The sequence below is a fragment of the Dromaius novaehollandiae genome, chromosome 10, assembly GCF_036370855.1.
Source record: "Dromaius novaehollandiae isolate bDroNov1 chromosome 10, bDroNov1.hap1, whole genome shotgun sequence".
NCBI lineage: Eukaryota > Metazoa > Chordata > Aves > Casuariiformes > Dromaiidae > Dromaius > Dromaius novaehollandiae.
Genome location: NC_088107.1, coordinates 26,294,766 through 26,320,504, shown reverse-complemented (window position 1 = coordinate 26,320,504; position 25,739 = coordinate 26,294,766). Strand labels below are relative to the sequence as shown.

At 49.3% G+C, this 25,739-nt stretch overlaps 1 protein-coding gene and 3 non-coding genes across 4 annotated transcripts; 1 reads left to right on the top strand and 3 right to left on the bottom strand.

The window, feature by feature from the left end:
* Nucleotides 1–16,021: 16,021 nt before the first annotated feature.
* Nucleotides 16,022–24,414, bottom strand: LOC112994728 (olfactory receptor 10C1-like). Its single transcript, XM_064517714.1, has 2 exons — nt 24,401–24,414; nt 16,022–16,952 (listed from the first exon to the last, which is right to left on the bottom strand). Exon 2 carries the CDS (start codon nt 16,811–16,813, stop codon nt 16,022–16,024), a length of 792 nt encoding a protein of 263 aa, XP_064373784.1. The 5' UTR covers nt 16,814–16,952; nt 24,401–24,414.
* On the bottom strand, nt 20,161–20,232 carry TRNAQ-CUG (transfer RNA glutamine (anticodon CUG)). The gene has a single exon. It is a non-coding gene; the product is annotated as a tRNA-Gln (tRNA).
* On the top strand, nt 22,165–22,246 carry TRNAS-AGA (transfer RNA serine (anticodon AGA)). The gene has a single exon. It is a non-coding gene; the product is annotated as a tRNA-Ser (tRNA).
* On the bottom strand, nt 22,844–22,915 carry TRNAC-GCA (transfer RNA cysteine (anticodon GCA)). Its single transcript has one exon. It is a non-coding gene; the product is annotated as a tRNA-Cys (tRNA).
* Nucleotides 24,415–25,739: the final 1,325 nt, after the last annotated feature.

The window sequence follows — 25,739 nt, the reverse complement described above, 5'->3', positions numbered from 1 at the left end:
CTCTTGCGGGTCCCAGGGCAATGATGCATTCAGCGTGTTCAAGCAGTTACTAATATTGCTTGTGTTTGTGCAATGCTCTCTCAGCTTTGGTAGGTCTACGGTCAAATTCAATGGGACCCCTATTAAGCATGTCTTAAAAGGCTGCCCCGCACCCGCCAGCATCAGGCAAATTGCTTATTTCCTGTCCGGTTTGCCCAGGTAAGCCATAGATTGTTACTACCCCATTTCGCTAACGTTGGTTCGCCTTTCACCCCTTGGAGTCCCAGTCCCAGCATCACTACGAGGAGAGCTACTTGGGTTGCTCCCCCTGCCATCTTCTCGGGTTTTCTGGTTACGCGTTCTTCTTGTGGTTTCACGCGCCTTTTCTCATCTGTTCTTCTTCTCCTGTCTGCTGTCTTTGCTGCTAGGAGGGATCATCGGCCATTCAGGGTGGTCCTCCCCTGCAATAAAGCTCAGACATTCATTAATTCACCTGACTCTCTGCTTCCTGTCTTGTCCTTGCCCTGAGGTCTGGGCGCACCCACTTTGCAGGGACCCATCTTACCACTTCTCCCTGCCTGACCGCTGCATACCCTCGTCCTTGGGTTACCAGCTGCCACCCCTCTTCCCATTCCCCTTTTTCCGGGATTCAGACCTTTACGTCTGGTCCCTCGTGCATCGCTCGGACCGCCCAATGCTTTTCCACTGGCGTCTTGTTCTCCTCCCCCCGGTGAACTGGTTCAGACCGAATAAGGCCCGCATAATTATTTCTGATTGTTTGTGCGCGGGGATTCTTTGTGTATATCCTTCCCCCTCCCCAAGAATCTCGATCCTTTGCTTTAAAGTGCAGTTTGCTCGCTCGACAATGGCCTGACCTGTGCTATTATAGGCAATACCGTGCACTAGCTTAATTCCCCACTGTTAGGACCTATGTGGTAAGGGCTGCTTTTTTATAGCATGACTGTCTAATACCGTATATATCTAATGCCTAAAACAGTGGCATCCTGTCTTTGACTAGCATTCTTGGTTTGAATAAGATTATGAGATACTGATGTGTATTTTTGGGGACAACGCTTATTTCTATGTTTTAAAAGAATGTCCTGTCATATTTGTGGAGGATCTTCTAGAGGAAAACGGACGTGAGCAATCCAGCCCTAATGCTAACAGCAAGAGTGTGAAAGTAGGTTTTGCGGCCTATGGGTAAGGTTACTAGAGGGCATGCAATGTGGTGAGAAGCTGTCCTTGGAACGAGAAAAACAACTCCCAGATGTTCAGTGAGAAACTTACGGGCTTAGGTAATTTCTTTTCCCCCTCCCGCTTGGGCGGAACCTGCTGTCTCTGATGGCCCTCTTTGTTTAGCTGCTGCCTCTAATAGCCCTCTTTGTTTAGCTACTTCCTCTTCCAGAGCTGTAAACAGCATAAACATCTGCTCCATATCTCTTGTGACTTTCCTCCCCTTTTTTTTTTTTTTTTTTTTTCCGCCTCTGACTGCGGCGGGGGAACTCCGCCCTAGTTGCTGCATCTTCGTCGTTATTCCTTCTAAGGAGTCAGAGTCTGTGCCTGAGTCTTCAGTCTCCTCCTTCCGCAATGCTGGTCGACGCCCACTCCTCTCTCGGCCAGCGCCATCTTTCCCCGGGCGCGGCACCCTCGGTCTCTCCCCTGCTTTTTCCCTTTCTTTCATCTTCCCACTGCACCCGAATCATAGCTCCCGGCAGCCAGTCTCGGGGATCATCCACTATAAGCGGTCTTTCCTTTTCTTCTGCCTCTTTCACATTCACCTTGTTTTCTTTTCCTCTACCCGCCACTGGCTTTCTCATATCTCGGTCTCCACAAAGGTCTCCTGATTCTCCCCCTTCCATCGCCCTCATCTCTTTCCACGGGTACCGCGGCGGTGGCGGAGAAGAGGGCATTATTGGGTAAGCCTCTGGAGTTTCTGCCTCCCCCTCTCCCCGCTCTGGTTCTTGATAAACCGCCTCCTCCTTTATGTCTGTTTCCACACTCTCCGTTCTCACTTCATCCCCTACTATCGTCTCTCCCTCTATCACCTCCGTTCGCTCCTCTGCGTTCGCTGCTGTCTGTGTCGCCATTTCCGCGGACATGTGCAGCGCCGCGCGGGCAGCCTGCCAGGTCTCAAGCTCCTCCCTAGTCCTTTGTAAAATGATCGTTATGTCTCCCCATGTCTTAAGCTCTGCAGCCTTCTTAGTGGCCATAGCTCTCTGAGCGAGCGCTCGAGTGCATTTCTCCCAGTTAGAAGGGGAAAAAATGTCCCCTGGTCTAACTATCGCTCCATCTTTCAGGAGCCGCCCGACGCAGTTCGCAACTGCATCCGCTCTCATAGAGAGCACCCATTCCCGGGCACCCACGCGTACAACCTTAACTACCGCGTCCATGATCCGGATCCTCTCGACCGCCTGCGGTCCGCCGTCTCAGCTATCACGTCGGGGTCACCACTTGTCGCCTTTAAATGCGACAATCTCCCGTCCATCTGAGACGGCACAGAGGCTCCTCCTGCCTCCGGGCCAATGAGCACTGACACCAATATGAGGATGCTACAAATGGCGTTTATTGTACGTATGCATTCGCTTATATACCTACAAGCATACTGCTATCTCTGCGTCATATCCTTCCTCTTCCTTCCTCTTTCCATGCCATCGCGAGATCTTCCGATCGCCGTTCCCTACAATGGTGACACTTGGACACATGGGTCCATAACTGTTGTACGTATGTCCCCACAACTAAAAATCTGAAGGATCTAAGAAAGTATTCTCCATCTACACTGTCTTAGATCTTCTCATCAATCCCCTCATTTATGCTCTGAGAAATAAAGAGGTAATGGAAACCACAGAGAAAGCTTTTGGAAAATATGCTGCTTAGAGGAAATATTAAGGCAGATAACCTATTTTCATATTTTATATTGAAGTAAAATAGATAAAATAAAAAATCATAATCCTGCTTATCTTTATCCATGCAAATTAACACATAAGAAAATAATGAGATAAAAATATTCTAGATGCCTCTGTGAAGATTAAATGATGCTGAAGATAGTGATTAAATCATACTGCTGATGATAATCACTTTCCATTTACTGTTCTTGATGTTTGAAGGCTGGCCATCCTACTTTTGAGATTTTTCTTTGAAATTAATTTGGGACAGTGTATTTGTCCTGATCCAATATCAGGAGGGTTTCGTTACGATCCCAAGGATGAGATTAAGACGCTAAAACCGGTCAAATATCGTACAACCTTTTAACTTTATTTTCCACGAAGTGGGGAGAAAAGGTGTGGGGGGGAGACGAAGGGGAGGCGAAGGGAAGAGGGGAACAGAACAAGGGTAAGGGGAAAAGATAGAGGAAGTTGGAAAAGGAGAGAGGAAGCTAGCTACCACCACTCCAAGGCCAATGATGTTCCACTGACTCCGTTTGAACCACAGCTCAAGCTGGTGCCTGGGACGAGGGACGAGGGGCGAGGGCCCCAAACAAAGAAATCCCTCGGCAATTATAGCTTTTTCAAATCAAGTTTCCCACCCCTCACGTGGTAGTTCAGACCAATAGTAATATTTGGGTCTGGAGTCTCCTGCTCCTTATTGGGTCTCATCACTGTCCCTAGGTAGGCCGTTTACTGTTGCCGTGTCTGCTGACAGGTGTGTCTCCGTTCTTGGGTCCAGCCATTAGCTCTCAAGGTCCTGACAAAGAGATGGTAACTCCAGCAATTAGCACTATTTCAGCAGTGCACAGGAATGCAAACTGCTGGTAACCCCCTTGTCTTTCCCACCTGCACCAGCTCTGGGGCCCTTTCTCACTGAACTAGGGAGTGCGGCCTAAGGCTTCAGCAAATTTAGCCACTCATGCCAAGCAAGTTTTATAGAAGCTGTGCTAAAAACGGACAATAATTTACAGTCCAGATCCCAAAGTTTCTGCTTGATTGTGGTCTCGTTCAGTGCAGGCTCGGTGTGTCCTGGGTGGTCGCAGGGAGACCATCTCAGGGATCGCAGCAGCCCAGTCCTGTTTCCGCCAGGGACAGATGGCTTGTTTGGGGATGTGGCTTGCCTGTACCCCATGCACCAAGAAATGTTTAAGGCAAAAAAATTCATTCATCTGTCCGCCACAGTATTTTTCTGCACATCGGTTGCATAAAAAAATTCAGTCAAAGCAGAGTTATGTCAAAATCAAAGTTCTAGCCACCCTCCCTTTCTTCACTTCTTTGATCTCTCAAAGGTTAGATATTTGAAATGAGATGGGTTGAATTTGGACTTTCACTTAATTAACTTTATACACTTGTAGCAACATTCTTACCATGTAATTTAACTGTCTGTAACTTCTGCCACAAGAGTGGCATTTAACTGCCCTTACTTCATCCTTCTGAAGTGGCAGTAATTTGGGAGGTTGGATTACTAGTTATAGTCTGAGAAGCCTGGAGTAGTCAGTGTGGGTATTTCTATGCATTCTGAAACTTTCTTTCTTGAACTAATCACTTTCATTCTTAATGTCTGTCTCTTTGAAAACTTTCCAGATGAACTATACAGAAGAACCTGGAGGAGCAAATACATGAATGTCCTTTCCAGAGGACTGGAAGAAAGCACATATCACCTCAGTCTTGAAAAAGATCAAGAGGGAGAACCCAGGAAACTACAGGCCAGTCAGCCTTACCTCAGTCCCTGGGAAGGTGATGGAACAGCTCATCCTGGATACCATTTCCAGGCACAGAAAGAACAAGAAGATGATCAGGAGTAGTCAGCATGAATTCACCAAGGGGAAATCATGCTTAGCCAACCTGATAAACTGCTATGGTGACATGAATGGCTGGGTAGATGAGGGGAGAGCAGTGGATGTTGTCTGCCTTGACTTCAGCAAGGCTTTCAACACTGTCTCCCGTAACATCCTCATAGTCAAGCTGAGGAAGTACGGGCTAGATGAGCAGACAGTGAGGTGGGTTGAGAACTGTCTGAATATGGCAGAGCTCAGAGAGTTGTGCTCAATAGTGCAAAGTCTAGTTGGAGGCCTGTAGCTAGTGGTGTATCCCAGGGTTCAATACTGGGTCCAGTCCTGTTCACCTCATCCGTCAATGACCTGGATGGTGGGACAGAGTGCACCCTCAGCAAAAGAAAAGCAGACTAGGAAACAATGACTGAAAGCTAAAGCCTTTTTAATTTAAATGTAAAATATACCCTTCCATGAAGGATGGGTATTCATCTGTCATTAACGCCTCTGGAATGGATGCCTTTTGGAGTTCTATATCTTGAGAGGCCCCGTGTGGGCACCTCTGTGGTACCAGTGGGGAGGGCATTTTGCTGCCCCCCCAAAGACTGGTGATCTGAGCATATCCAGGACACCATGCTGCTGGCAGTGGGGCTGAGGAGATAATACTTCCTTTCCTATCTTGTTGAACCCAACTTGCCACCTGCCTGGCAGAGGGAATTACGGTAGACTAGAGGCCTTGGCAGCTGGACACTGGTACCAGGACATGTCAGGAAGTGACTTCAGGATCTCCTCAGAAGCATCAAGATCCTATTTCTCTATCCTCCTCAATGATTTTTCTGCACTGAAATCATGCAAATTCCACTCCTGACAAATTTCCCTCTGACTTTTCTTGCTCTGAGTGGAGGTGAAGACCCTAAAGCTTGGTCTCCTCTCCTGGAAATCCTTCTGAAGCTGGGCGCTGTGCTTTACAGCCTGTCCCCAGAGCCTCCTGGCCCCACTGAAAAGTTCACAGTTTCCTGCATGTTACAGCTTGTGGAGAAGGGGCAAAGGGAGTGTGTATTCTTAGGCCTCCAGCCTGAGGTCAGATCGGCTTCCTGAACTGGCTCTGGGGTTGGTGGGACTTCTTCCTCTCCTGTATCCAAAGGAGACATGGTCCCAGGGATGGGAGAGACTGTGCTATGATCCCACACACACACTCTGAGAAGAAGGATGATCATTTGCACTTTGTATAGAGTCAGACACTGCAAAATAAAATGCATAGATTCAGGACAAGAGACAAAGGAGGGGGCTCTGCCTGTTCCAGCTGTGGGACAAAGAAGGGTCCAATGAGATGTTTCTGTGCAGAAAGCAACAGGTGGCCCGAGAACGTACAGTGTGCTGGAGAGCCCCTGTGGCTGGCCTCTTCCCCACTGTCCCATCCATAGCTGTCCCCTTAGAGTGTGCATGTGTCTAACAACCCTCCTTCAGCCAGGGAAGGTGCTGTCAGAATGGGAACCTACCATTCCTACCTCCTGGCTCCTGCTCCCACGGAGTCTGAAAGGGGATCTGGTTTCCATGATCTCTGCTAAAGATCTCAGTGTTCTTTTGTAACTTCATTTTACAGGTGCACAAATTAAACCTCTGTCCTCATGGCTGTTAGGAAGTCAAGGGAATATGTCATTGCCATCAGGCCTAGAACAAACACCAACACAGTCATATCAGGATGGCTGATTTGCCCCATCACAGTGTTCCCCTCTTAGTCTGGGAAAGCACCATACCTGCCACCCTTTTCACCACTCATCCTTGTCAAAGAAGCAGCTTTACAGCCATTTCTTGATCGTTCTTTTCTCTGTCTTTGACCCTCCCTTTCTCCATCCCAGAATCCTCCTAAATAAACAATCCATCTCAATTACTTTTTCCCCATTGGTATGAGGTTAGGCTTAGTTTTTTCCAGCTTAACTATTTCTCATACTATTCTCTAGGTAATCTTGGCAATATATGGAATTGTTGATATGGTTACCTAGGCCCTGCTGGCCTTGAAAGACTCTATTCCCCAAAAGGTCCCAAATACTCTTCTTCAGTTACCTGTGAGATAACTCCCCTTAACCACCTTTAGACCCTAGTCATTTCTCACTCTGCTGTCTGTAAATTTTGTCACTTCTCACACTGGTATCTGTTGTGTCCATCAATATCTTGTATCAGGTCTGGAGGTTTTCTATGTCCTGTTCACTTAGCTTAACATCAGGTCAGGTCCTAGCCAGCAGCCCATCTGTCTTCCTGCAGACCTAGCAGTGGTGAGGGATTGTTAGCCTTTGCTTTAAGACTCTCTCAATGGACTATAGGTCCCAAAAGTGAATAACCCCAGTCAGAGCTAGGAGCCATGTCAGGGGATAGGGCTAAGGGACAGACTGGAGGCTTTCCTGGCATTAACCTGGTGGCTGAGGCCTCAAAGCACAGACGGCTCCTGCTCCCCTCTCCAGACAAGGAAAAGAAACAGACTGAAGGGGAAACTCTGAAGTTCTTTTCCAGAAGACACTGGGGGGAAGGGAAGGAGAGAGGAATACAAGAAAGTAGGGCTAGATGGAGGTGCTAGAGTGGCAGAAGAGTTTGTTTCATGTGCACAACACCTTTCTGGAGAGGCTATATACCAGAGCTGTGCTAGGCTTGCTGCTGCAGCAGTGTTGACTCAGCTGTGAGCCTGGCTTGTGCTGAGACACCAAGAAAGACTGGTGCTGAACTGTCCAGAGTATATGGAAACCTGTGGGGCCTGGGTTTGCATGTCCGTGGGATAGGATTTCAGACAGTAGGAGAGACCTGAGGCTCCACTGGTGCTATGGCTGCCAGGATGCCCTTCTGCAGAGCAGGGCTGAGTGGGACTGCAGAGATGCTCCATGAGTTGTCACGGAAGGAAAATCCAGCAGCAGGGCATGTAGATCAGTTCCAGACCACTTGGTGTCCCATGTTCTGTAACCCACCACTGGTTTCTTCAGCCCTGAGCCAACCATAATGGCCAAGGAAGGAGGGAAGGTGCAGGGAACCAGTGCTATTAAAAGCTTGGGGGGGGGGGGGGGGGCGGGGAGGGTGATGGGGAGAGGGCAGGGGAAGGGATACTGATGTCAGTCCCAGTCTGGATGCGCTCCTGTGATCAGTAATGGCAAAAGAACAGAGAGGGAGGGCAGTGTAGGAAGGTCACTTTAAGCACATAAAATAATCTACCGAACAGCAATGCAAAGGCATAAAATGCAAAAGTTATTCCATGATTCCATGACTCGGTGTTTGGCTTGGTCTCTGTTGCCTATCCAGCGAGCCTAGTGCAATGAGTTCAGCTGCACTGGACGTGTCTACTTTAAACCAGATGAAGGCCACTTTCACTGACAGAGCAGAAAACTGTCTGCATCAATTGTTTTTGTCCATGTCTGAGCCTGTGCTTCAGTCCTGAGATCAGACTGCCTTGGGGCAGGTGTGTCCACCCTGGCTATTGTAAGAGAGCTCGAGTGTGAGTGAATCCCAGATCAAGCCTAAGCTTTCATTCCTGGACAACAAGCTGGTTTAGTCTAGCTGAGGGCAAGAGAAAATGCAAATACATAGTCAAAGTTGACAATCTTCATATTTGGGCTGGGATGCCTGCCTGAACTATGAGATGACAGAGCAGTATAAAATTATCCATAACACTTCTATTCTGAGTTTTTGATGGGTTTTATGAAGACTGGATTGTGCCTCTCTTGGCAAAAGGAGAAAAACAAGGAGTTTGTAATGAGGTTACCTTTATAAATTCTACAGAGCTAAGTGTCTGATCCTCATTTTCTGCTCTTTGCTACTGTCCTGCACCCTTGTTCTCCAGCTGGGCAACTTTAGAGAGAACTGCTATGCACAAGAATTATCAAAGTGTGCTGTTTATCTCAACAGGTTACTGATTCTAGTAATTGATCATAAGGGACCAGATCTCACTGGCCACTCAGGAGAGCCCACGTATTTCTCTCAGTGAAACAGTGTGTTTTCTAGAGACAGCTCCTTTCAGAGGTAAAGGCAAAATCCAAGTGAAATGAAAGGAAAGCATTGTTTAACACTTAGGTACTTTTGTTGCTCATTCTTTCATTTTTGCTGGCCATACCATGATTTCAGTGGAACCATTACTTAACGTGCATTCTGTAAGCTCGACTGTCTTGGGCTGTTCTTTGAAATATTTATCTTCATGTCACTGAAAGACACTTAAAACGCAAAACACCATAAATTGCCTAACATAGACTGATTCAAGGTAAGAACTGACAACAGTGCATTATTTTATGTAGGCCAAAAGGCTATGTCTGTGACATCAATAATGTGGCCATCCATCATTTTTTAGTCCAAGATTCAGCCTTTGTGCTCAAAATAGAGGGAAATGGATGTGTCCAGATTATTGCCAGTTATCTCATTTCAAGATGCTTAAAAGACTGGGATAAAACTTCACTCAGAGGTTCCCACCTCTCTCTCGATTGACCAGAAAATGAGTTTGAAAATTAAGTTAGACTTTGAGTCCAACTACTACAGGCCCAAAGATGTCTGAGAAGAAGCCCATCTTCATTGCAAGGAATGATGGCATGCATATGTGTGTGTGTGTGTGTACACATATGAAATTCTACGCTCCACTTTGTACATAACTGTCTCAGGTTCTGAAAATAAATGAAACGCAAAGTAATTCCATGAGACTGGATTCTGATGTGAATGTTGCAGCTGTGCTAACCTAAACTGCTGCATTTGATGCAGATTTGTAGACTGCTTTCCACAGTAAACAACAGATATTATTAGTGTTAAAGTACTAGAGTTTAAGACTGCTACTCTTATGTCCTAGCTTTAGGCATCTACAACATAGACTTCTACATCTAAGATTGCCCTTCAGTAGTCAAAAGTGAGAAAGAGAAACTTCACGAGTGTGATTCACCTGATGGCTATGTTAGCATGAGTTGAATCACACCTTAGATGTGTACGCCTAATTAAAGAAGAAGCCCTCAGTGACTTAGCATTAGACATCCATTTTGTAAATATTGCCAGCAGGAGAGACAAATTTTGCCTTCAGAGTTAAAACACTGAATGTGTTTGTGTAATACGGTGTAAAGCAGACAGACAGCTGTGGTGAAACCTGGTCTTCAGATTATCACATGACCTTGCAAGATTTCACATTTGGAGAAAGAATCTGTCATTCATAGCTGGAAAAATATTCGAGGATAATATTAGTTACTACTGTGATTTAATCTGCAAAGGGTTCTAAGGGTGAGGCGGGGGCACTGCCTAGACTCCCAGCAGGAACAGAAACACAAACACAAGGCACACTATAGTCAATACAGAGTGAGCAGGGGTTCCCCAGCATTATCCCAATAGAGGCAATAATGAAGTGGGAGAATCCCTGGCACTGCTGAGTGTCGGTCCAGGGTGAGGAACGCGGGGGGACACTAGATGAAATTTTTATGTACTATACACATGCGCAGTAAGCATATTGAACTCATCGTTATTCTTTATTGAAAGCCCAAGTGCAGTACCATGCTAGCACAGGCTTAACCACGTGACTGTGGGTCAACATGCCCTCTTGATGCTCCTTTTCCCATGGAACCATCTGGCTAGCTTCCATCACCTATCTCCTCAACAGGGAGTTTACAAAGTAATGAAATCAAAACATAACATACTACAAAGCAAAAGATAAACAAGAGTTATCCTTGTATGAGGTGGCCCAGCCATCCTGTTAGGGAGCCAAACCAATTAGCCAGCCAGGCATCTCCGTTGTTCTGCCGGATATGTTAGATAATGTCTTGTAAGCAGCTGATATCATTCTCAATAGATGCCAATTCATCAGTGATGTTAAAACAGCACATCCTGGCAAAGTCATGATGTCCGTGGTTATATCACAGTAGGAGACAGTCAATCCCTAGATGGTTTTGCAGTGTTCCTTGCTATACTGCTCCCAACTCTTTATTTAAAGAGGCAATGGCTCTAGATGTCCAATTTAAGCTTTGAGCTAACGCACAGGCAACAGGCTCTAATTGTTTACAGTTATGCGCCACCACCCCCAGGATCCCAGCTGGGCTCAACAATAGGCCTAAGGCTTCTGCATGGGAAAATAAACTTATATGGGGGTTACAAGTGGTATCTAGGATATGCCACAGGGTCCTTCACCACTCTGTCATAAAGGAAGGGGTACTTAAAGTAACAATACCTACAGTGTATGGGCCACCTGTGGCACTGGCCAGCATATATGTATATGCTGTAGAACCATGCAGGAGGAACTATCCTAACGGTAGCATAAGGTGAGCAGATGCATAGGTAATAGTCATAGTGTCATTACAAATTAACTGTGCATCGGTTACATTCTGCAGAACAGAGGCGCTAGTTACAAAGCGAAAGCAAGTATCTGCTTTAGATATGTTAGCTATATTAAAAGAGTAAGCCCAAGGTGTCAGCTTTTGGCAAACAATACCCAAATTGTATAAATTCATGGGAGTAACAGAAATGTCAAATCTTTTTAGGAAAGTGTAACTCTGCAATAACGCGCGTGGAGCTGGTACACGTATGTATCACATAGTTAAGACATCATCCACTGATCATCCTCCTGCAATACAGAAATCAGAGAGGTTAGCTGATCTTTGTGTGAGCCAAATCCATGTATTTACACGGGAAGCTGGATGGTCTTGTAGATCAATGGCATCTGTTGTGGTCAGCAAGAGGCAACATTCCAACAGCAGCTTACAGATGCTAGTGTGATAACCTTTTGATAGGAAGACAGAAAGGCATGATATCACCATCAGGAAGAACTAGAGCAGTGGCTTCTGGACCATCTGCTAAAACAGTGCCAGGCCATTTATCCTGTTGAGGAGTTAGTATCCACATACTGGCTAAAGAGTGTATTGAGGGTGTTTGCTGAACTTGAGGCACTCTGGCACTGTGGATCAGAATTCCTTGCAGTATTGGTGCTCCCTGTGAGACATTCACTGGCGTGGATACTGATACCTGGTAAGATAAATCTTGGGAAGAAGTCAATAAGAATAGGACTATTTGAACAGGTATTAAAGGTGTAAACAGACATACACACCGTGAAGGGCAGTCAAGTCTTAAATGTAAGCTTACAACTCTTCATTCAGTAATTGTAAGTTGCTCAGATGTATAGAATTCTACCTTCTCAGAGGCAAGTATGCAGGGGACAATCCCCTCTTCCATTACAGATATTGGATCAGGGATTGCTATGGTTGGTTTGGCTTGTACTCGCTCAGGAGAGAAGGTCTCAAAAGGAGGGGCCTCTTGGACAGGCAATGGCTCTATTGGGGGAGCAAGGGGGGCAGCCCCTCTGGCTCAGATAATAGAGGCATGTGCTCAAAACATACTTCCCCTAACAAGGTTGCATGCAGGGTACTCATGTTCTTTCTCCCCTCCTTAAACTGGGCTTGTAGATAGTGTTCCCATTTCCACTGAGTTGCAGCTTGGGCCACTCCCACATAGGCCCTGACTGTATCATCCATCACCCATGCCTGAAAGGGGATCGGGGTGTGTACAGTCACTGGGTCACATCCTGTAACTCGTTCGGTATCCTGAAAAGCCCACACCATAGCCAAAAGCTGTTTTTCCAGGTGTATAATTTGCTGTGGCCCTTTGCAGGGAACAGGACCAGAAACCTATAGGTTCCCATCTTGTGTGGGCACATTGCTGCCACAACCCCCAAGACATCGTATCCCCCATAACTGTTACCTTCAGCTTGAAAGGTTGTCCCTCATATGGAATCACTAGTTCAGAATGTTGGACCACCGCCTCCTTGCCTAGGTCAAAGGCTTGTTGCTGTTCTTTAGTCCATCGCCACCAGCTACTTTTTTTGGTCAAACGCTGTAGTGGCTGCATTAAATATGCTAAGTGGGGTACAAAGGTCCACCAGAACCCCAAAAAGCCCCCAAAAGCTTGTAGTTGTTTTACAGCAGTGGGAGCAGGGTACTGTTGAGTAGTATTGTACACTTTCTCAGAGACAGCTTTCATCTGCCCGCTCCAGAATATCCCTAAGAATTGCACACTGATGTCCGGCCCCTATACCTTCTCAGGGTTTACAGCCCACCCCTTTAATAATTGGATTTTCATCTGCTGCATTGTTTCCACACCATCTGGTCCATCTCCATCTGCTAATCCAATTGCTACCCCTAACTGCTGCAACAAATTGCTCCCTTCCTCAAAAGTACGCCACACTCCCACTGCAGTGGCTAACTCACCGGTGGACGGGTAAGCACCTACCACAGAGGCGCACAACCATTGATATAATGTTGGAGCTACAACAACATTTCCTGCCCCATCCTGTGCAGAAGTTAATTGGGTAAGATAATACTGTATTTGAATATCAGTTGATAAGGGCCTCATTAAACTCAGCTCCTCTCTTATGAGAGTAAGCGATCCGGCGCCTGCATCCCATGCTCTCACTAACCAGGCTAACAAAGACTCCCCGGGCTGCTGCTGGAAAGTAGTTAAAAATTCATGCAATTCCTTTGAGGTATGCATCCTAGATTGCTCCACTGTATTCCCATCTGCTTGCCTCTCCCCCTTCAACTGCACAAAAGGTCAGACCTGGGGAGTAACCGGTTCTCCTTCTAATCCAAATTCAACCTCCGGGTCAGATGAAGTACTCCAGATATTACCATCCCCCTCCTCTGGGTCCCAGGAAGGTCTGTGTATTACTGCTCTCACCTGTACAACTGTAGCTGGGGCTTTACCATAGCGTTTATACAGTGTTTATTAGCCATTCGTAAAGCTAATTGCTCTACTCTATGGGTTAATTCCTGACTCTCTTCAGTTTGGGTTGTAATCAACTCCTATGCTACTGCCTTCACATCATGCAAATCTCCAGTCTCCTTCTCCAGATCTTTTACTCATTGCTGCGAAGATGATACCTCATTATCTAAGGCTTGAATGCCTGTCAAGAGTACCCGCCCTAATCATCCAGCTAGCCTCCGAGCTGCTTCTGAAGCAGAGCAGAAGGGCATAACCTGTAAAGGGGATCCAACTGCCTTCAGGGTAACATTTTCTCCCTGTGCCAACTCTGGCCAGTCCTCAGGGACTGCCAGAGTGGCAAGCAATGCAGCTACTGGCCCCCACCACTCAGTCTGGGGCCATCCTGGTAGATGCAGGTAAGCAGTCCTTCCTTGGCTCTTGCCTTCCCCATTCACTCTCCTTGGCCATGGCATTGTCATTTGTGTTTCCTGCTGACTACACCAATTGTAAGGGTGAGGTGGGGACACTGCCTAGACTCCCGGCAGGGAGAGATACACAAACACAAGGCACACTATGGTTGATATGGAGCATTTATTACCTCTGCATCTGAGCAGGGGTTCCCCAGTGTTATTCCGATTGAGGCAATAATGAATTGGGAGAATCACTGGCACTGCTGAGCATCAGTCCAGGGCAAGGAACGCCAGGGGGGCACTAGCTGAAGCTTTTATGTACTATACACGTGCAGTAACCATATTGAGCTCATCATTGTTCTCGATTTAAAGCCCAGGTGCAGCGCCACACTGGTGTGGCATACGACGACATGGACCTCAAGAAGGATAGTGCAAAAAAGCCCTTATTGAAAACACAATGGCTGGTTATATAGCCATCAAGCTCAGCCACTCCTCCAAGTATCTCCTTGGCGTTGTGGCATCTTGTGATAGGTAGAAGATGTCTTCTGATGCCTAGCAGGCGGGCAGGACAGTCCAGCAGGACAGGCCCACCGCAACTGCTGACACGTAGGCAGGAAGGCACATGATCACTGGCAACTCACATGCACACATTCTGGCCACAAATCATAGTTACCAGATCATTACTTTCTGCCTTAGAGATTCTCTGCTGTCTTACACAGCATCATTCAATCTTGGTCCCCAACACACTGGCACAGTTTCAACCATGTGACTATGGGTCAACATGCCCTGTTGATGCTCCTTTTCCCATGGAACAGTCTAGCCTCCATGGAACAGGCTAGCTTCCATCACCTATCTCCTCGACATTCTTCTGCATTTTTCCATACAGGGTGAATCAGGCTTATATTGACTCAATAGTCACAAAATCTTGTCCACAACTGTATAAAACAGAGAGAAAATGTTTTCTTTGCTCTTTCCACCTCTTTGTCACTTAGAGTAGTCTTAAAATGCAATGCCAACACAAGGCATGGTGACTATCTCACTACAAAGTTAGGAGCATTTTTCAGTGAAGGTCAATGCGCTCTCTGGTTATGTCACACACTGATTTTGAAAAAAAAAAGCTATGTTGATAGAGGAGCTATCACTCAAAAGTAAGATTTCTCAGGTGTAATATGTTGGTATGAAATCTTGTCTTGCTACATCAGAGGATGGACTGAAGGTGGGTTTAATCTCCCTGACATTTGGGTGACGTTCATTTCATCTGGATACGAGTCTCTATGATGCACAGGTGGACTTGGATTCCTTTTTCAAACACATTTATCTAGGCGTCCCCAGGTAAGTTAGATGTCTAAACTCCCATTACAGTCAGCAGAGATTTAGGGCTTTATTCCTTCACTTGAACATGTGTGTTTAGTGCCATTTGAGATTCCCAAGGATGTCCAGGACTTCCTCATTGATCTGCCAGAGACGACATGGACATCTATGATATCCCATAAATGACACTATGGGATTTCCATGACCTTCTAAATTATAACCAGAAGTTCAGTTCCAGTACCCTAGGACATTTCAAATGACACTGGGTGTCTATCTGAGAGCAGCTCAACAGTGAGTCACTGGAGTCCAGAGAGTGATTCATCCCCTTATAAAGGCATGCATTGGATCACATGTATCATTCCATAGTCTCCACTGACTCTGGCCCATCCCATGTACCTAATAGTAGGTGTCCATGCTATTGGAGCTGTCCCCTGGCACCCTGCCCACTCCCCAGCCATTGCTGCAGAAGGGAGCAGGTCTTTTGTATGTCCTGTATCATATCTCCAAGTCCATGCTGATGGCTGAAATATCCCAGGGGATTTTAGGTAGCAACAGCTTCTTAGGTACTGTCAACAGAATCGAGCCAGTCATATTAACTCATCTTATAGACATTAAGGGAGTAATTCACATGCCTAAAGGTACATGCCTGGTATCACATGAGACATCCCATTCTATTCAAGATGTTCACATGGGACTGGCAGCTGTAACTTAGGACCAAACTGAGATTCACATATTTTGAAATGGAAGCTAGAGGCCAGGTATGTCAAATGCTACCATATGCCTTTCCTTAGAGGCTTGCTTTTTTTGAATGCAGGTGAGATGGATCCTATCTTATCCTAAATCTTGATCACTGATCTTTCCTATATCCCTCTGGCAATGTGCCAGTGCCTCTTTTGAAGTCAGATATTTGCGGATGGTTGTTCAGCTGAAAGGAACTGACCTAAAAGTTGGGGTGCAGTAGCTTCATTCTCATTTTAGAGAGTGCCCCTTTCACCTCCCTGTTCCTAAGGCTGTAGATAATAGGGTTCAATATGGGAGTCACCACAGAATAGAACAGAGAGAGCACCTTGTCTACATCCAGATAATAGCTGGATTTGGGACGTATATAGATGAATACAGCTGTCCCATAGAATATTGTCACTACAATGAGATGTGACGAGCAAGTGGAGAATGCTTTGTACCTCCCTTTGGCAGACCTGATTTTGAGGATGGAGGAAATGATGAGGCTGTAAGACACCAAGATGAGCAGGAAGGGCATCAGGATGACAAAGGCAGCAGCCAGAATTATCTGGAGCTCATTCCAGTAAGTGTCCCCACACACCAGCATCAGCACTGGCTGGATCTCACAGAAGAAATGGTTGATCACATTGGAGCCACAGAAGGGCAAAGAGAAGATAAAGATAGTGTGCCCAAGGGCCACAAGGTTGCCACATATCCATGAGGAAGCAGCCAGCTGCGTGCATACCTTCTTATTCATGATATCCATGTAATGCAGAGGGTTACATATAGCTCTGTAGCGATCATATGCCATAGCAGCTAAGAGGCAGCACTCAGTTGCCCCAAAGAACAGAAAGAAATACATCTGCAAAGCACAACCTGCGAAAGAGATGGACGTATCACTGGAGAGAAGGTTGACCAGCACCCTGGGCAGGGTGACAGAGGTGTAGCAGATCTCCAGAAATGACAGGTTCCTGAGGAAGAAGTACATGGGGGTGTGGAGGGCAGGATCCATGTTAATGACAAGGAGAATGATTAGGTTTCCCAGCACTGTGATGATGTAAATACATAGAAACAGGATGAAAAAAAAGGCTTTCACATCTGGGCGATGAGAAAAACCCAGGATAACAAACACGATCACAGAAGTTTTATTTCTGGCCGTTGCTTCTTCAGAGGATTTCATCTTGGAACAATAAAGAAACAGTTACGGCTACAATGGAACAGTATGGTGCATTTCTTAAGTCAAAAATAGCTATCTGTGGGTAACAGTCACCTACACACACTTTGGACAGCCAGTTCTGGAGCCTAAAGCAAGGCATCTACCGCATTTTAGATGACTGACAGTACACACCCTGGCCTCTAGCTGCCATGCAAGGAGGACAAATGATTCCTATAGGTCCTGTGTCATATGTGTGAGCCTTGCATGGATATGCTGGATAGTCCGTGGTATCTAATTGGTACTATACAGCTGTGCTTAGGCACCTCAGTCATTATTGAGATGTCTGTTTCAAGTGCTGATATCTGAGATGTCTCGATAAACAATGGAGATAAAACCCACCCAATCTGTCCAGCAGCCCATATATCTGTGCATCCTCCTATCTGATATTAACTCACACACAGAAAGGCTTCTCATTAAGGGACTTCACTGCTCTGATACATATCACAAGTTCTCAGACACCGCTGAAATTTATTATATTGAATTGTGATTAAACAGACTTTAATAATGCTTTCTGAAGGGAACTTTGACATTAGCTTTGGTTCATAGTCACTGATGCTGAATTATAAATTACTGTGCTAAGCTGTAAATTTAAAGGTGGTGATATTCAAGTTCAAGAAACAGAAGAAACTGATCAGACTCAGTTGAACTCAGATTTTTAGGGATAATTCAGTCAAAATGGCAAAAAAATATAGTCAAGACAAGAAATTTCTTACCTACCTTGGCAGTCTTCTTCTCTCTGTGCTCTGTCTACAGATTCAGGGAGGAACTGAAATATTTGATATTTCTTTACCAACCCAAGAGACCTGGTCCTTGTTGCATTGCAGGTACTCTCTAATTTGAAATCATAGAAGAGGCACATGGTCAACACATGAGCTTCACAGAGACCCCTCCTGAGAGATGGGTGATCAAGCAGCAAAGGGAGTTAAACTGAGATTTACATCCAATTTTGTCACATAAATTGGCTTTCCATCCTTTCGCTGTTGAAAGCACTGAATTCCAGGTCCTCACAGAATCACAGAATGTTTGAGTTGGAAAAGTCCTTTAGAGATCATGTAGTCTAACCCTCCCCCTGCTCAAGCAGGATCACCTAGAGCAGGCTGGCCAGGACCCTGTCTGGACAGCTTTTGAAGATCTCCAAAGATGGAGATTCAACCACCTCTCTGGACAACCTCTTCCAGTGCTCAGCCACTCTCACAGTAACATTGTTTTTCCTTAAGTTCTGAGGGAACTTCCTGTGTTTCAGTTTGGGCCCATTGCCTCTTCTCCTGTCACCGGGCACCACTGAAAAGAGTCTGGCTTCATCTTCTTTACACCCTCCCTTCAGATATTTATACATATTGATAAGACCCCCTCTCAGTCGTCCCTTCTCCAGGCTGAACAATCCCAGCCATCTCAGCCTTTCCTCACAGAAGAGATACTCCAGGAGACATCTTAATCATCTTAGCAGCCATTCACTGGACTTGCTGCAGGAACTGTGATAGACACATTTTCACAAACCCAAAAGAGCCTCTGTGGGAGAAGCTAGGTTACCCTAGAACGGCCAGCCTTGCATGACTTTGATTCCTCACCATCCCCCAAAATGCCCATCATTAACCCTCTATTTATCTGTGAAATTTGGCTGCTTCTCACTTAACATAACCACCTGTGAACCCCAGCCATCGCTTGCGGTGCAATCTGTAGCTTTCCTCACTTCTCACAAAGGCATCCATTGTGGCCAGCAATGTACCATATCGTGTCCAGCAGTTTACCATGTGCTGTTCAGCCAGCTGACCTTCAGGCAAAGTCCGAGTCAGAGGCCCAGCCGTCTTCCTGCAGCATTAGCAGGGGTAAAGGGAAGATAACTCAGAGGGGCAGGCAGGGCCACCACTGTCATCACTGGCTGTCTCCTCAAAGCTCCCTCCCGCTTCCTTCCTGCAAGCCACAGAAATGTCCATGGGGAGACTGAACCCAGCATCCTCAATCTGGCCCCCTGCACACAGGTTTTCCGCTCTCCCAAGCGCTCCAGCTTCTTCCTTGTCATCTCCAACCCTCACACCTGGGAGGCCATGGATTCCTTGCAGTCTTTCCCCTTCCGCGCCTGCTTTTGGCTTCTCTGCTTTCTCATTCCTCTTGTAGACATGACGCAATTCCGCTCCACCACCACTGGACGCCTCACACTGCTCCCTCCCTTTTCTCCCCTCCCGCCATGGTGATGCCTGCTATGTCCCATTTCGGGCTTCCCGGTACAAGAGAGACATGGCCACGCTGGAGTGAGCACAGCGAAAGACCACAGAGACGGTTAAGGGCGTGCACCATCTGTCATACCAGGAGAGGCTAACAGAGCTCGGATTGTTTAGCCTGGGGAGGAGAAGGCTAAGGGGGGGATCTTATCAATGCGTATAAATACCTGAGGCGGTGGAGGAAGTGGGGGAAGAGGGAGTAAAGAAGAGAGAGCCAGACGCTTCTCAGTGGTGCCCAGTGACAGGGCAAGAGGCAACGGGCACAAGCTGAAGTCTGTGACATTCCACTTAAACACACAGGAAAGAAAAAGAAGGAAAGAAGGAGGGAAGGAAGGAGGGAAGGAAGGAAGAGAAAACTGTTTTCCTGACTGTGTGGGCGTGAGGGGAAGGTGTCAAACATGTGAACAGCAAGCCCAGAGAGGTTGTGGAGTCTCCAGCTGTGGAGATTTTCAAAACTCGACTGCACAAGGCCCTGAACAGAGGCCTCTTCTTGACCCTGCTTTGAGCAGGGGGTTGGGCTAGGCGATCTCCAGAGGTTCCTTCCCACCTCAGCTGTTCTGTGATCCTGTGACCCCCCCCTGCCGGGTCCCTCTGCCAGAACCAGCTGTCAGGGACAAGAGAGGAGAGACAGTGCCAGGAGCCAGTGCCCAGAACAGCTACAGAGGAGTGATGGGGAAAGGGCAGGAGAAGGGACACCGCTGCCAGTACCAGTACCAGTGTCAGTGCCAGTGCAGGGTGGGCTCCCGTGGTCAGGAAATGGCGAAAGAGCAGAGCGGGAGGGTGGGGAAGGAAGGAAGGCCGGGAGGGTGGGGAAGGAAGGAAGGCCGGAGTGCGTAAAGCAATCTACGCAAGGTAGGCAATGCAAGGGTGTAAAACGTGCAAACAGCTGAGGAAAGCCCTCAGTGAGGCAGGAGCCTGAGATCGAGGTCCCACTGAGACTTGAACTCAGATCGCTGGATTCAGAGTCCAGAGTGCTCACCATTACACCATGGGACCTCCCGGACACCTCTTCTTGCCGCTCAGCCACTAGCAGGACTGAGCCACGTGGTCCTGGCCGAGCCAGGGGCTTTCTCCGTCTCCCCGGCAGCGCCCAAGCACAGCCCTTCTCCAGGGCCGTGGGGCACCGTGCAGTCAGAGGGCTCTGCAGGAGAGCAGCTGAGTCCCTTGCAGAAGCCTGTCATGCTTCTCGCAAAGGAGGTAGCCGATGCCTCGGGGCGCAGTGGAAGCAGACTGGAGGTCTCGTGCTCAGACAAACACTGTGCTTGGGGTCAGACCTGCTTCTGATGCATCCCCAGGGAGCATCAGGCTTCTCTGCATCTCCACACAGAGGCCACTGAAGAGACATTTCCTTCTAGAAGTCCACCTCCTCCCCAGTGCTTAGACCACAGCTGTTTTCCCTCTCTTTCCCCTTCCTCCTGACCTTACAGTAAGGGTGTCCTCTGCTCTCCCCAGAAGCATCCCAGCAGCAGTGAGGACCCCAGTGTGGAGCCCCACTCCACCAGGCATTAAGCACTGATCTCCCAGCTGTAGGCTTGGCACATAAATCCTGCACAGGCCTCAGCTTTCCCAGCACTGCTGGCCCCAAGTGCCAGATCCAGGGCATCTAGGGGGGCAGAGGGGGTGTCCAAGCCATGTTGCATCCCTCCGTTACATTCCTCTCAGGACCCCTGAGAAAACGCCAGTGCCCCCTCACCTCCCACTCTTAACACAAGGCAACAGCGCTGTCCATCCGATACACCTGAATCAACTGCTGCTTCTCCGAGACGCTCTTCTCAGCACCGTTCGCTCTGCCTCCTCCTCCTGGCCCCCTGCACACAGGTTTTCCCCTCTCCCAACCGCTCCAGTCATCTCCAGACCCTCACACCTGGGGGGCCGTGGGTTCCTTGCAGTCTTTCCCCTTCCGCGCCTGCTCTTGGCTTCTCTGCTTTCTCGTTCCTCTTGTAGACCTGACGCATTTCCGCTCCACCACCACTGGACGCCTCACACTGCTCCCTCCCTTTTCTCCCCTCCCGCCATGGCGATGCCAGAGGGAGAGTGAAGCCGTCCTCCAGCGTCAGCCTATCCCAGAGGCCAGCCTGAGGACCAGGCACCAGGAGCTGCAGCCATAGCCCTGGCAGCAGGCCCCTCAAGGCCTCTCAGTGTTAAAGAATAGTGAATTGAAACTGTCTAGAAATGGCTGCTTAGCACAACTTCTATAAAACTTGCTTAGCATGAGTGGCTAGATTTGCTGAAGCCTTAGTCCAAGCATGGGAAAAGTAACAAATCTTTACTTAGTTTAACAAAAAATAGTGCCTCAGAGCTCGTTCAGGCTGGGAAGATAATGGAGCCACACGCAGTCTGCGCACCTGTGTCACCGACTCCAAGAGGGAAGACGCCAAAACAATGGGGAAAAATAAGACCTTGGGAGGCAACCGCCAGACCCAACAAAAACAGAAGTACAACCGTCATCAGAGACTGCAAAAAAGAAGAATAAGGAGAAAAACAGCTTGCCTCAGAAAGACGATGAGACCCAATGAGGAGCAGGAGACCCCAGACCAAAAAATTACTATTGGTCTATGGCGTGAGGGGTGGGAAATGGAAGTCGAAAAGACTATAATTACCCAGGATTTGTTTATGTTAGGGTCCCTCTTCGGAGGCACCCAGCTCGAGCTGTAATTACAGCACGCGCGTGATTAAAATTATCTGATTTGTTTTGATTTCACTCTGAACTTCTCTGCGGGAACCTAGGGTCGAGCCCTGTTATGGTGGCCGACAGGCCTAACTTCCATAACACTCAGACCCTGGCTGCAGGTGCCTCTGGTGCCCAACCGCGCCGTGTCCAAAGAGTGGAAAGGACATCCGCCAGCGCAGCCTGGCCCTCAGACTCCCGGCGAGCCAGACGTCGCAGCACAGGGCACCTGCTCACTGCTGCAGAGCCCTTTGGGGCAGGTAGTTGTGGCCGAGTGGTGAAGGCGATGGACTAGAAATCCATTGGGGTTTCCCCGCGCAGGTTCGAATCCTGCCAACTACGGGGCACCATCTGCTTTTGGGCTGCCTGGAAAGACCACGCTCCAGCCCAGCCCTGCCGGTACGGTACGGACCCTCCGGCTGCACGGCTGCACTTGTCAAGCCCAGTCACACAGCAAAACACCCACCCTCCCTCTAGGGCTCTGCTGGCTTTGCCCCGCAACTTCCCGCAGTCCTTGCAGGCACAACACACCTTTCCCAGGTGCTTAAGGATGAGAAGACAAAGGGTGGGTTTAGCCAGTCTGCTCCTCTTTAGGGGAGGAGGTGGAAGCAGGACACGGTGTCACAGACCCTGGCCTGTGTGCTAGACAAGGGCGGGAGGTCTCCCGGTGGGTTTCTCTCAGCTGGTGCCCTGCAGCTCCCAACAGAGCAGTGGCAGCACAGCCCCTGGGAAGGAAGAAGGGCTGCTCCGGGCCTCACTGGGAGGTGCGGTGTCTTAAGGAAAGGGGAAACCCCAGGCGGGTCATGAGGAGAGAAGCGAGCCCAGAGACAGCGAGGCTGCGACAGGCCCATGCTGGGCTGGCCCCCGCAGCCCTCCCCCTGAGGGATGGGGAGGCAGACCAAGGCAAAGGAGAAGCTCCAGGAAGAAAAGCAGCACTGGAGGGGGCACCTGGAGTTGAACCAGGGACCTCTTGATCTGCAGTCAAATGCTCTCCCACTGAGCTACACCCCCTGCAGCATGCGCACCGCTACTGGACTCCGCACGCTCCACAGCTGCACGCCCAGCCTTGTCCCTCTTGCTTTTGCTTTCTGACTCCTCTTCCTGGCTGCTCCCCGCTCGGGCGTGTGCATGGGGCACGGAGCCAGCAGCCACAGACACAAACCGACAGCCCGCACGCCGGCCCCCTCTTCCCTCGCCCTCAGCAACAGGCCCTACCACCTGCCTCAGCCTGCACGGAAGCCACGGCTTCGCTGCCGGCAGCCACGGGCGAGCGCAGACCAGGCAGGGGCAGGGCCCTTCGCAGCCAGGCCCCGTCCCACAGTCCACCCACAGGCTCCGCAGTTCCTGGCTTTGCTGCAGCTTTGCCGTGTTCCCGCCCGGCACTGGGGGCCCCTGTGGCTGATGCAGGCTGGGCCCTGTTCTTCCTGCCATCGCCGGCTCCAGGCCTCTGAGCCTCCTGCATTTCTGCCCTGCGAGCCCTTGTCCCCCTGCCCCTCAGTGCAGCGGGAAGGGACCCTGTGGTGGGACTTTGGTACAGACAACCCACTCGTGATGAGAAGCGGACAACTTCTTCTGCAGCAGCCCAAGGTGGTTTCCAGGTCACAGACTCTCTTTCCTCGTGGGGACTTCCAGCTCCCCAGCCTCTGCGGCGAGGGTGACACGTTGGGACTCGAGTAATCCCGGGGGCTTGCGGAGGGAGTCAGGGATAACTTCTTAGCATGCCCCCTGCATGGGCCAAAGAGAGCTGAGGCTGCGCCTGGTCCTCATGAACAAGGAAGGCTTGCCCGGGGACAGTGGGATTACCAGTGGCAGTTTTGCCTGGCGTGACCATGAAATTGTGAAACTCAAGAGCCAGAGGGGAGGGAGGAAGGCAAGTAAGAGAGCACAGAGCTTGGGCTGCAGGCGAGCAGACGTCAGTGCATTCAGGGAGCTGCTAGGCGGGATCTCATGGGATGCAGCTCTGTCAGGCCAAGGAGCTGGAGAGAGCTGGTGGGTCTTTAAGGACCACCTCCCCCAGGCAGGAGCACAGTCCATCCCGCTACTCAGGGAAATGAGCAGGTGGTCCACGCGACAGGCTTGGCTCAGCAGGGAGCTCCGGAGGGAGCTCCACAGCGGACAGGAAGGGCACGGGAGGTGAAACCAGGGACAGGCGAGAAAGCACAAACAGAGCCTCATTGCCCAGGCATACCACAATGGTGGTAGGAAAGGTAAAGCTCCGGGTGCCAAAAATCTTTGCTCTCTTTATGGGCGACCTGGACAGTGGGACAGAGGGGGCTTTCAGCATGTTTGTACAGGAGGCCAGACTGTGGGGAGCAGCTGATAGACTGGAGGGAAGGGCGGGTACTCGGGGGAATCTCAACAGGCTGGGGAAAGGCGCTGACAGGAACCGCCTGCAGTTCAACAAAGGGCTTGGAACGGGTCACCTCCAGAGGTCACTTGCAACCCAAACTGTTTGATGCAAGCCGACGGAAAAGATTGTTTCCCCTCATTTGGCACTGCTGGGGCCATGTCTGCAATGCTATGCCCCGTTCTGTTCCCTCAGGGCAAGTGCGATGGCAACAACCCGGAGAGAGCTAGTGGCAGAGGACCAGGCAGAGCAACGGGGCTGCAGCACATGCCATGTGAGGAGGGGTCAAGAGCATTTGTGTTTGTGCCTTCTCTCTTGGTCCAGGCTGCCCCCGGCAGCAAGTGAAAAGTGCTCTTCAAAGTGTCCTTCCTTCCTCTGCAGGAGCCCTGCGCATCTGCATGCCAGGTGCCCTCACAAGGACTCCACTGGTGCCATCACGTGGCATTGTGTTTCTGGTTGCAGCAGTTAGGGGCTCTGTCGGCTCCCCAGGAGCTTGGTAGCTCATGGGCATTTGTTTCAGAGGAGAGATGCTGTGTCCCGGAAGGCCTTCAGTACCTGAGGCAGCAACGTGCCCTTGCAGCAAAGAAGGCCGGCAGCATCCTGGGCTGCGTTAGGAAGAGCGTTGCCAGCAGGCTGAGGGAGGTGTGACCCTTCCCCCCTACTCAGCACTGGTGAGACCACACTTGGCATGCTGTGTCCCATTTCGGGCTTCCCGGTACAAGAGAGACATGGCCACGCTGGAGTGAGCACAGCGAAAGACCACAGAGACGGTTAAGGGCGTGCACCATCTGTCATACCAGGAGAGGCTAACAGAGCTCGGATTGTTTAGCCTGGGGAGGAGAAGGCTAAGGGGGGGATCTTATCAATGCGTATAAATACCTGAGGCGGTGGAGGAAGTGGGGGAAGAGGGAGTAAAGAAGAGAGAGCCAGACGCTTCTCAGTGGTGCCCAGTGACAGGGCAAGAGGCAACGGGCACAAGCTGAAGTCTGTGACATTCCACTTAAACACACAGGAAAGAAAAAGAAGGAAAGAAGGAGGGAAGGAAGGAGGGAAGGAAGGAAGAGAAAACTGTTTTCCTGACTGTGTGGGCGTGAGGGGAAGGTGTCAAACATGTGAACAGCAAGCCCAGAGAGGTTGTGGAGTCTCCAGCTGTGGAGATTTTCAAAACTCGACTGCACAAGGCCCTGAACAGAGGCCTCTTCTTGACCCTGCTTTGAGCAGGGGGTTGGGCTAGGCGATCTCCAGAGGTTCCTTCCCACCTCAGCTGTTCTGTGATCCTGTGACCCCCCCTGCCGGGTCCCTCTGCCAGAACCAGCTGTCAGGGACAAGAGAGGAGAGACAGTGCCAGGAGCCAGTGCCCAGAACAGCTACAGAGGAGTGATGGGGAAAGGGCAGGAGAAGGGACACCGCTGCCAGTACCAGTACCAGTGTCAGTGCCAGTGCAGGGTGGGCTCCCGTGGTCAGGAAATGGCGAAAGAGCAGAGCGGG